Below are 10,219 nucleotides of genomic sequence, written 5' to 3' on the forward strand. Positions count from 1 at the left end.
AAGAATATCATAGCCTTGGCATTTTCTTGGTTGGATGCTTTATTTTTTTCTTTAATGGTGTCTTCAAGACCCATAGCATCAAGATGGATTTCAGCATCTAGAACCCATGACAGGTAGTTCTTGCCCGAAATATCGAGGGCAACGAACTCAAGTTTTGTAAGGTTAGCCATTAAATAGAGAGAATAAAAAATAGTACTTTAGCCTTCGAAAATTTCTTGAGACGGTAGAATCCCGTGCTAATAACGTGGTTTAAAACAATAAAACTAAAGCAAGAATATTTGTACAGAAACAGAGAAGCAAGTTCTTATTTCTTTTAAGGGATGGAACATCTCTATTTATAGGAGAATATTGACTTGGTCCCAAAGTTATTAGACCTAATATTTCTCCTAAAGATAGACATCTACAATAATATCTATAACAAAAAGGAACTAGTACGGTAGGATTACAATCCATCTTTTATTTAAGTAATAATATAAATACCAGCATCAATGGCCTCAACACCATTTATGGAACAGATATCAGCTTAACTTATGCCAGGAAGTAGTAAATCCAAAGCCGGTTTCAGAAATGCACCAATGGACATGTTAGCACCAAAGCCGGTTTCAGAAATGCACCAATGGACATGTTAGCAACAATGGCACTATCACTTTTAATTCAACAGAGAAACTATATTTCATTGAACACTAAAGAAAGAGACACACCCGTTCAAGTGGTTAAAACTCAGATTTAATTCTAGAATAAAAGTTAGTTTCTGTTCAAAGAATACACTGGAGTTAATAAAATTACTAACACTTTCTTACCCAAATAATTGAGCATAGGTCCAAGCAGAGGGGACTTGGTACAGAGAGCGGAAACTGAAAAATGAGTATATTTGACTCACAGGGAAGAATAAAGAATTAGGTGGCATTGCACGAAGAAGACTAAGAAAAATGCGGTATAGAAGAGCTCATTTGTCACAATCAGATTATAGATATGTGACCAGTCTGTCGCACAGAAGGCAAGATAAAAAGAGTAGATCAACTGTACGGCTGCTTTCGTTGAACCTTCATTCACTTAGTTTACAGCTGCGCATGTATGGATGGTCAAACTTTATATATTTGGTCCAGTATGGCCTGTACTTTGTCATTGCCAACTCCAGCCATGGTTTCATGTTACCATTGTAATGTACCACAGCTGCATTCTCGATATCTGCCCGATCAATGCTAGGATTGTATCCCAAACCTAGGACATGCCACGACTTCTCTAGTGGATGTGTGAGCCCGTAAAATGTGATCAGCCCTGGAGGTAGAGTCCCCAGTTTCCACAGGACCCTGTCTTCATTCTAATGCAAAGGTACAAGACAAATCCAACTTAGTAACAACTCAAATATCAAGTACAGTTCTATATTAGGGATATATTGGGTTCTGGGAATAAATATCTTCTTTTTTTCTTTTTGGGGGGAAGCAAATATCTACATGGGCGTAATAACAATTTTGGAAAGAGAAACACAAAGCTTTTAGTCCATACGTTACACAGGTACAAAACCAGTTAGAACCAAAATCAAAAAAATAACCAAGTAAAACTAAGATGGATGGAAAGGTAAAGAAATCTTACCATGTTTTGCCACTTGTGATAAATGCCCGTTATATCTCTCTTCTTCCACTCCTTAAGATCAAACATGTTCATGCCATATGCCCACCCACAGGCATTTGGATCAAAGTTTCTAGCAATATGGGGATTTGAGAAGTTTAGGTACTTGTCAAAACGATGAAAACTCTGACCACAGGTTTCAACTGCACCATTCACTTTCCCATGAAGGTCAACCGACCACAATCCTGTCAAGTCTTTCTGAACAACAATGTCATCATCAAGAAAAAGGATTTTATTCAACTTTGGATAAACCTGGGGGAGATAAAACCTAAGGTGATTGAGCATTGAAAGATATTTGGGGTTCCGGTACTTCAAATTAGAAGAACCAGCAGATAGGGTGTTGGGATGAGCTGCCTTGAAATAGTACTCCTTCATAGCAGCAGATTCTAGCTGCCGCAAAACAGGACAATATGAAGAATTAAGCCACCTGAACTCATCAACATTTTCAACATGGATTGTCGCTTTTCCAGGAGGGTTCAACAAAAACCACATGTTCATAGCTGCAAAGTTCAATTTATCACTGACTAGATGAAATACATGTTTCTCTGGTTCCTGCAAAATATCAACTCACGTCTTCAGAAACCCACTAGAAACATAGTGCTAATTTCGTTAAAGCCAACATAATAGTTGATGAACAACAGAAACATGCAAGGGAGTGGAATTTATTCAAGGGTACCCTACTATAGCATGCTTTTTTTAATGTTTGGCAATTGTTATCATGGATTGGATGTGCGACTGAGAGTGCACCGGCAAGTAACAACCCAGAGAGTAAAATAGAGTTTCTCAGAGACACAAAGCAATCTTTAAAGGCAAATGTGGATGATGGTCTGAAAAAGTATCAAACAGAACTCCTCACCTTAGCATTCACAATAGTTGAGTTGACAACGACTGAAGCAGCCAAAACGTTATCGGAAAATAGGGCATAATGGAAAAGATCAGGATTTTCCAGATTCTCACTTCTTGGGAACTTTCTTTTTTCAGGAGGAAGAAGGTAATAATCAATAGTCAAACGCATGGACAAGCAGTGAATCCCATTCGGTATAGTCTTTGCAGCTAATTGGCTCAAGAAAGTGCTCTGCCTCTTCAAACTTCTGACTTGCTCATCTGCAGATTGCAGCATTGCTCTCAGTTTTGTAGTCACAAGCTTGCAGTCATAGAGCTGCTCTCTAGCTTTAGATAGCACTTGGCCCATAGCTTTCATTTTCTCATGTGCACTATTGAACAGGGGAACATGAATGTGTTACTCTTCACTATATGAAGCAAAGACAATAGCAATGTGATCAAGCAGCATGCGGAAAAGTCAAGAAATATCACCTGCGTGTTAAATCAGCATCAGAGCCTGCATCACCTAACGCACGCTGACTTTCTTTAAGCCGAGTCTGTAACTCATGGGCCAAGTCCGGCTTTTTCTTCGTTGTTGCAATGCTTATGTACACTCTTGCCATAATCATTTGATCTCGCATCAAGCGTACTGTTGAATCAGTGTTCTCATTGTCATTTTCTTTCCTCCATATGCTGTACTTCCCCAACACAGAAGAGTCAACTGACTTCGAGCGCTCGATGGCAGCGTTTTCAAGCTTCACAGTCACATCATCATCTCGTTTCAGTAAATCAGCAGCACGCTTTTCACGTCTTCTCTCTCGCAATTGCTACAGAGCAGGTGAAAAATAGCTATACTCAGTCATTCGTAGACACAAAACTAGTCTCCTAATGCAAAAATCAGAAGTAAATAAAGTCAATGCGAGTCTAAATCATAATCATACATACCCTTCTGGCCAACTTAGCGGGTGAATCTAGAAATTGGGAATGATCCCCTGGAAAATAAGATAGTCCTCGATTATTCATATGTGTGCGGGGCAATAAATTTATTACCAAGAACTGTAATAAACTATTTACCATCAACAGGACCATCGCGTTTGCCTCTGGTGATTTTTGGTTTGGAATCTGCAGCGGCTATCTGATTTGGCTTATTTACCTGTGATACATCAAAAAAGATATTTAAAAAAAAAAGGTATATTGCTGATCACGTGATTTTTCAGGACAAAAAACAAAAAAACAAAAAAAATAGTTACAAAAATCCAAACATAGCCTGACTTTAACCCAGACCTCTGCATCAGTTGCACTTTTCTTGGCTTCAATTTCTTGCCCAACAAATTTCCACGAGGCAGACAAATTGTTCTTTCTAAAAGAATCAAGACTGAGAGGTCCTAAATCCTCTGTACTGGCTTTGATGACATCAATCACCTAAAAGTTATGCATAATTACTTTGAGTAAAAAATTATCCTCATTGTAGAGTGCAGATCAAAAGGAGAGTGCTAAACTTAATAACAAAATTCGAAAAAAAGGACTTGCCTCTTTTGTTAACAAAGGTTTAATTTGCTGCAGAGCAAGCCTCTCCCTCCAATCTAGACCCTGCAACAGAATGAAAAATTTCCTTATCCAACTATACTCAGCATCCTGGAAATCTAATCAATGGGCAATACATAGCAAAACCCGATACCTGTTTACTTGAAGTGGTTGAAGAATCATTATGATCTGCAGAAGTACAACAAGTTGAGTTAAAACAACTTACACAATAGGGAGGATAATATGTGAGACAACAGCGTTAATCGTAACAAATACATCATCATGAGTATTTCAACCCACAAGTACAACAATAAATAACCATTTAGAAATTAGAACAGCCACTCATGCAGCTGTTATCTTAGCTTTTCTCTGCCAATCAACGACAATCAAACTAGTGCTGGTTACCTCAAGCCCTCCAACAAGAACAACCCTCTCCTTCCAGCAAAATAATGTAAGTGACCAACTTTCTCTTTAAGGAGTCCAACGAAGTAGTTTTAAAATTCTTAATATTCTAAGACACCATTAGTAGTTAGTAATATCCGAGATTCAGTTTCTCAATCTAAAAATGTTAATTTAAAATATAATAGATATCTGATATGATTTTCAAGAATGTTAAGAGTCAACCATCTAATTGACTGAACGGATCTCATGAAATGGATAGACAATATTTACCAGTTAAAAAAACTAGTGTCCAGAAAAACAAAATGAGTACAGAATAGCAGAATGAAAACCTAAAAAGCTGAGCTAAAATATACAAAAATATATCTATGCAAGAAAATGTAATTGACCATTGATCAAGAACAAAGACATCACATTACGAACCTTTCCCAAGTTCAAGCTAGCCATTAAGCTCATCGATGGTTACAGTTTAAAACATGAAAAGTACTTTTTTTTTTTTAATAAGCACAACATGGCAAGCATACAAAAAACATCATCTCTTTTGCTATCACCATCTTGGTGTATACTAATGAAAACCTTGAATTTATCAAAAGAAAAGGAACTCCAGCTCATCTCCGTAAAGGGAAGCTCAATGCACTATGTGTGCAGGTTCTGGGGAAGGAACTACTGACCACTTTGGATCTTATCGTACGCAGCCTTACCTCACATTTCTATTTCCACAGCTTGAACCTCTGACCTCCAAATCACACGACATCAGCTATTATATTTGCGACATCAGCTATTATATTATTTGCACACACGATCCATCTTTTAGCGAATTTTTATCACTTTCAAACTTCTGTTCCGGTATTATATAGCATGGAGCTAAAAATCAGAACTGCAAATTTGACCTTAGCAAGACCTCAGAATGCCAGTGAATGGAGATAGCACAAAATGAGTAAGATGAGGAAGCAGAAGAAGGCAGAAAGTAGGTTTTACCTAAGACTTTACAATGCTAGAGATTGACAAGGAAGTTTGTGATGGAGCAAGATGGATGCACATCTTGATAACGGAGGATAATACTTAAAATACAAGCCTGTGAGGTATTTTATCCAAATTCCAAAAATGTGGTATCAGTCTCTCCTTCATGGATCACCGTTCCTAGTAGAGCAGAATAACCAATAACTTATTTGTTTTCTTGACTAAATCTACCTTGTCCAAGGAACCAGCGTTAACGTGGGATGCTCTGGCAAACCTCTACTAGCATATTAATATCCAAAAATAAAATACATGGAGGAGAGAAACATAGTTCAGTACTTTCTTAAAGTAATGACGTAATCTAATAGAGGCACATCTTTTCTGTTCATTTGTTACTCTGTTCCATTGCAGGTTTTGCTATGGGTGAACCTCTAAGTTCTAATGCATTGTCTAAAGGATAAGGAGGTTTTGATTTAGAACATGTATGATAGTTCACACACTCAAGTAAGATTATTTTGAGGAGTATAAAGTCCACTCCACTTATTATCACTTCTGAAACATACTACTGTTTCAACAAAAAACCAAAAAAAATACATACTACTGTTTCTATCCAAACTATTTGTCCTTTTTATCTTGGACTGTTGCGAAAGTGAATCTAATTTGCTAAGAGGGAAGCGTTTATCCAACAATCTCCAGAAATTCTTTGAAGATAAACCATCGAAAGAGTAGAAAAAAAAAATACCATCTCCATTCCAAGTAGGACACTAAAATTGGATGGAGTGTTAGAACTTCAGAGGCAAATCGCCAGCCTGACTGAAGAAGATGATGATCAGGAGGGTAAGGACAACAATGAGTAGGGCGAGGGCAATGATATTGATAACAAAAAAGAGGGAGGAGGATGGTGATAATAACAACACGAATGATGGTCCTAAAGCTCATTTCTAAAACTAACTACCTAGAAACTATGACCTATGGCCATTTCGGTAAGGGCAGGGTCAGGTCAAAGAAACAATCATGTTTTGGTTTGGGTGTGGTGGGGGGGGGGGGGGGGGGGGGTGAGAGGGAGAATACAAAGTGAAAACTAGAGGCACTCCCAGCTTGAACCTACTTCACAAGAGAGTCATTAAGAGCCAAAACACTGCCCAGACACATACACAGAATCCAAGCTAAAAGTAAGAATTGGAAAAGAAAGACAAAGAAGAGAAGATCACCACTACATATATCATACACCATCAACACCTTTGGGGAACTTTAGCCAGCAATTTAGCATGACTCCCTCCATAGTCAAGTACCAATGTATATGACATTCTCCATTTTGATACATACCCAAACATTTAAAACATTCCACTAATAATGATACTCTAAACAACTCCTCACACTCTTCAAAAAAAATTCATTAACTATCCAAATTTTAAACTTGATATGATCTATGTTACTCGGACTCTTCAAAAATGGACACGGATGCGTGTCGGATCCTCCAAAAGTAGTGCATTTTTTAAGGATCCGACACGGGTGCGGCATCATTTTTGGAGAGTCCGAGCAACATAGGATATGATATTTTTCCTATCAAAAATAAGATAAAAGAGAGGGGAAGAGGGAGCGAGGGGGGGGGGGGGGGGGGTGGAGCCCCGTGCACAAAGCATCCCATGTTAGCAGGGTCCTGCGAAGGGCCGCACCCCAAAGGGGTGTGATCTGTTACTTTAATATTTGCTTCCACTTTCTAATACAATATAAATGTACCACACTGTATAAGCATGTTGATTTCCCAAATCAACATGCTTACATAATTGGTCGATATCCATAGATGGTTGGTAAACATGGACAAGTATATGATATTCTTCAATCAAAGAGTGAGTTATCCCTATGAAGGAAAATAACCTTGTGTCCCATTTACGTTAAATGGTCTCCAACTAGAAGCAACAAAACTTAGTAACCCTCCCAACATCAAAATTGATGGATTCAATGAGAAGAGTTCAGCAAACTTTTTAGCCTTAAATAAAATGTATCCCCACGCGTTTAACAAAGAACACAAATTTTTAAGAGAAAGGGATTACATTATAAAAGCACTATGGAGGTGTTGTAGTATTTACAAGTGAGCAAAAGACAACAAGAGATCTTTTTCCAATCTTAAAGGGATTCTAAGAAGCTAAAGTGTTGAAACTGCTTTATTTACTAGTTCCTCTTTACACCAAAAAGAAAGCAAAAGTATGTAATTAAACTTGGGATTGAGACGTGGTTGAATACATATAATCAAAGTTTGCAGTTACAAATGAAACATATAATCAACCCCATCTAATTTGGGACTGACACAGATTGACCAATTTAACCAAGTAGACATAATACAGTTACATAGTTACATTAGGTCAGAAGTTTAACATGAATCTCTTTAATTTACTTAGAGATACACATTACAATGTAGAAATAAGCTAGAGATTAAGAGAACCTATAGTTTTGAGCATGCTGATTTATCTTGAAATCTAAGTTGCGTGGACTCTTCACTTTCAATGCTGCACCCGTGTCGGATTCTCCAAAAATACACTAGTTTTGGAGAATCCGACACGCACCCATTGAACATTTTTGAAGAGTCCGAGCAACATAGCTTGAAATACAAATTATTGGTAATTGGAATGAAACGTGCCTGAATAGGGGTATGTTTGCGCACTCTTATCCATTATGTATACTGTATTTTCCTCTACATACTTGATTTTATTATGCTTTACTTGAGCCGAGGTCTATTGGAAACAGCCTTCTCTACCCCACAAAGGTAGGGTCAAGGTTTGCTTACATCCTACCGTCCCCATACCCCACTTGTGGGATCACATTGGGTATGTTGTTGTTGTTGTTGTTTGGAATGAAACGTGCCCAAATAGAACCGAATGGATATAGATGCTTCGTTAGGCAATCCCAACTAGATTGTTGTGGTTGTAGTTGTAATACATCACACTCAATCTGTACTAACTAGGTCGAATCACACACTATGTTCAGTAATGAGATAAACACTAAAACAGCAGATAATGAAAACGCAGAAATATACATGCATTGGATTCAATTAGAGAATATAAACTAACCAATTGAAGTAGAGGTGTAGAGACCGCGTCCAACAAAGAAAATCAAGGGAGCAAGGAAAGAACAGAAGATGAGAATGACAATAGGGAAGCTAGATCCAGTGCTTCTGTTCCTTTGGCTGCCTAAACCTGATGATCCCCTCTTCAATGCCATTTCCTGTTCCCATACATTCAACACTCACATAACTAAGAATGCCCCATCAAAGATTATATCCACAAAAGAAGAAACAATTTAACTTTTTAGTCCGTTTAAAAAAAATGGACCTTTATGGAACATTTTACATATCTTTAGTTGTAACCACAAGATTCAACTTTCGTGTCAAGTCAAAACCAGACAAACAAATTATAAATTGCTAATAACCCACAAATTTAATCACAAAGAAAGTTGAAAAACAGGAATGAACAGCCAAAGATCATGCCCAGGGGAAAGAGAAAAAAAAAGAAACCAACAGCAGAGATATATAAGCAAAATATTAAGTGTCACAAAATCTGAAGGAAACAAGAATGACCCATCCCATAAAAGAAGAAATAAAAGAGAAAGAGAAAGATTACATAGGTACTTTCAAGATACTTCTCTTGCTAGCACAACTTCATTACCCCTAAAAGAAAAGAGTGGATATATTTGGCTGATTACTGATATCACAATGTGATTAGAGAATAATGGTCTGATGAATGAAAGAAGATGAGAATATGAAGAAAGAGATCTGAGATATTCCAGTTTGAAATTACAAAAAAAAAAATGTAAAATTCTTTTTGCTTTTTCTGTTGTTGTAATGTCTTCTGTTCTCTCTCTCTCTTTCAATTTTTATTTTTTTTTCTGGTTTAAGAAATACTATAACCAGAAATAATAATCCGTAGTAGAAAGCAGAGAGGGATTAACGACGTCGTTGTTGCGCCGACACGGACCACACTTGCAACTTGTAATTATTTAGTTTTTAGGAAAATCGTAAACATATATTTTATATTTAAAATTAACTTAATTTAAGAGTTTTCACCATGATTTAATTAGATGGTTATAATCACTAAAGTTTATATATGCAATATTTTAAATTATAAATTTTCTTATATTTAGTCCAACATCAGCATATATAAATTGAAATGATGATGTTACCAAACTCCCTCATTCAAGTAGACGTTTGAACATGCGACTTGGAATCATGATTTAGTATTTTGATTTTAAATTAGTATTTATTTATGAAATTTGCACAAATTTAACTTCAACTTTATATCATGATTTTAAATCTCAAAATTCTCCAAAAAGTAGGATTTGTGATTCCAAATCATGGTTTCAATTTTTTTTTAAAATGTAAAACTTGACCCATAAGTTTATATTTTGTAAAAAAAAAAAAAAAAACCCCATCATTTTAAATTTTACAAAAGACTCATACTCGACATGAAAAAATTATCCATATCATGTGGAAAGATTATATTAAAGAATAGTTGGTTGCTACGTAGCAACCAACTATGAATCTACTGTTGCTTTATTGGATCAATGAATCTTTGTCAAATTATGTGTATTTAAATGTTTGTAATAGCATGTAATTGCAAGCAATTATTTGTAAGAGGAACGTGGAGATATGCAATTTTGTAATGCGGCGTCTTACGATATTTTGATACCTTGTTAATACTATGATTTATCCATTTGGTAAGATTGTATAAGTGTTGAAAGTTTGGATAGTTTTCACAAATTGTGGGGTTTTCATATGGGGCAATTCGCAGAATTGCCCTTCTTTTGGGGTGGTCTTTAAATTTTGCCCTTCATAGTTGAAATCTTTAAATTTTGCCCTTCGCTAAATCCCATGGGTTTCAGGTTCGAACCCCCA

General features: G+C 36.5%; 1 protein-coding gene across 3 annotated transcripts; it reads right to left on the reverse strand.

Annotated features, from left to right (window-relative positions):
- Nucleotides 1–710: 710 nt before the first annotated feature.
- On the reverse strand, nucleotides 711–9,216 carry LOC132645634 (polygalacturonate 4-alpha-galacturonosyltransferase). Of its 3 annotated transcripts, none has more exons than XM_060362726.1 (11): nucleotides 8,957–9,216; nucleotides 8,400–8,553; nucleotides 4,130–4,164; nucleotides 3,982–4,041; nucleotides 3,724–3,873; nucleotides 3,526–3,604; nucleotides 3,397–3,443; nucleotides 2,944–3,278; nucleotides 2,486–2,843; nucleotides 1,594–2,181; nucleotides 711–1,321 (listed from the first exon to the last, which is right to left on the reverse strand). In XM_060362726.1, the coding sequence occupies exons 2-11, from the start codon at nucleotides 8,548–8,550 to the stop codon at nucleotides 1,046–1,048; spliced, it is 2,079 nt and encodes a 692-aa protein (XP_060218709.1). In that variant the 5' UTR covers nucleotides 8,551–8,553; nucleotides 8,957–9,216; the 3' UTR covers nucleotides 711–1,045. The 3 variants fall into 3 exon arrangements, with proteins under 3 accessions (XP_060218709.1, XP_060218710.1, XP_060218708.1); XM_060362727.1 differs by having other exon boundaries at nucleotides 3,736–3,873; nucleotides 8,949–9,216; XM_060362725.1 differs by having other exon boundaries at nucleotides 8,949–9,216.
- Nucleotides 9,217–10,219: the final 1,003 nt, after the last annotated feature.

Source organism: Lycium barbarum, chromosome 6 (genome assembly GCF_019175385.1).
Source record: "Lycium barbarum isolate Lr01 chromosome 6, ASM1917538v2, whole genome shotgun sequence".
Classification (NCBI taxonomy): domain Eukaryota; kingdom Viridiplantae; phylum Streptophyta; class Magnoliopsida; order Solanales; family Solanaceae; genus Lycium; species Lycium barbarum.

Excerpts from the sequence above, each read along its gene's own strand:
- LOC132645634 (XM_060362726.1), bottom strand. The coding sequence starts at position 8,550 with ATGGCATTGAAGAGGGGATCATCAGGTTTAGGCAGCCAAAGGAACAGA. Across the intron at positions 4,165-8,399 it reads CTACACCTCTACTTCAATTG|ATCATAATGATTCTTCAACC; the intron begins GTTAGTTTATAT and ends GTACTTCTGCAG. Across the intron at positions 3,279-3,396 it reads CCGCTAAGTTGGCCAGAAGG|CAATTGCGAGAGAGAAGACG; the intron begins GTATGTATGATT and ends CCTGCTCTGTAG.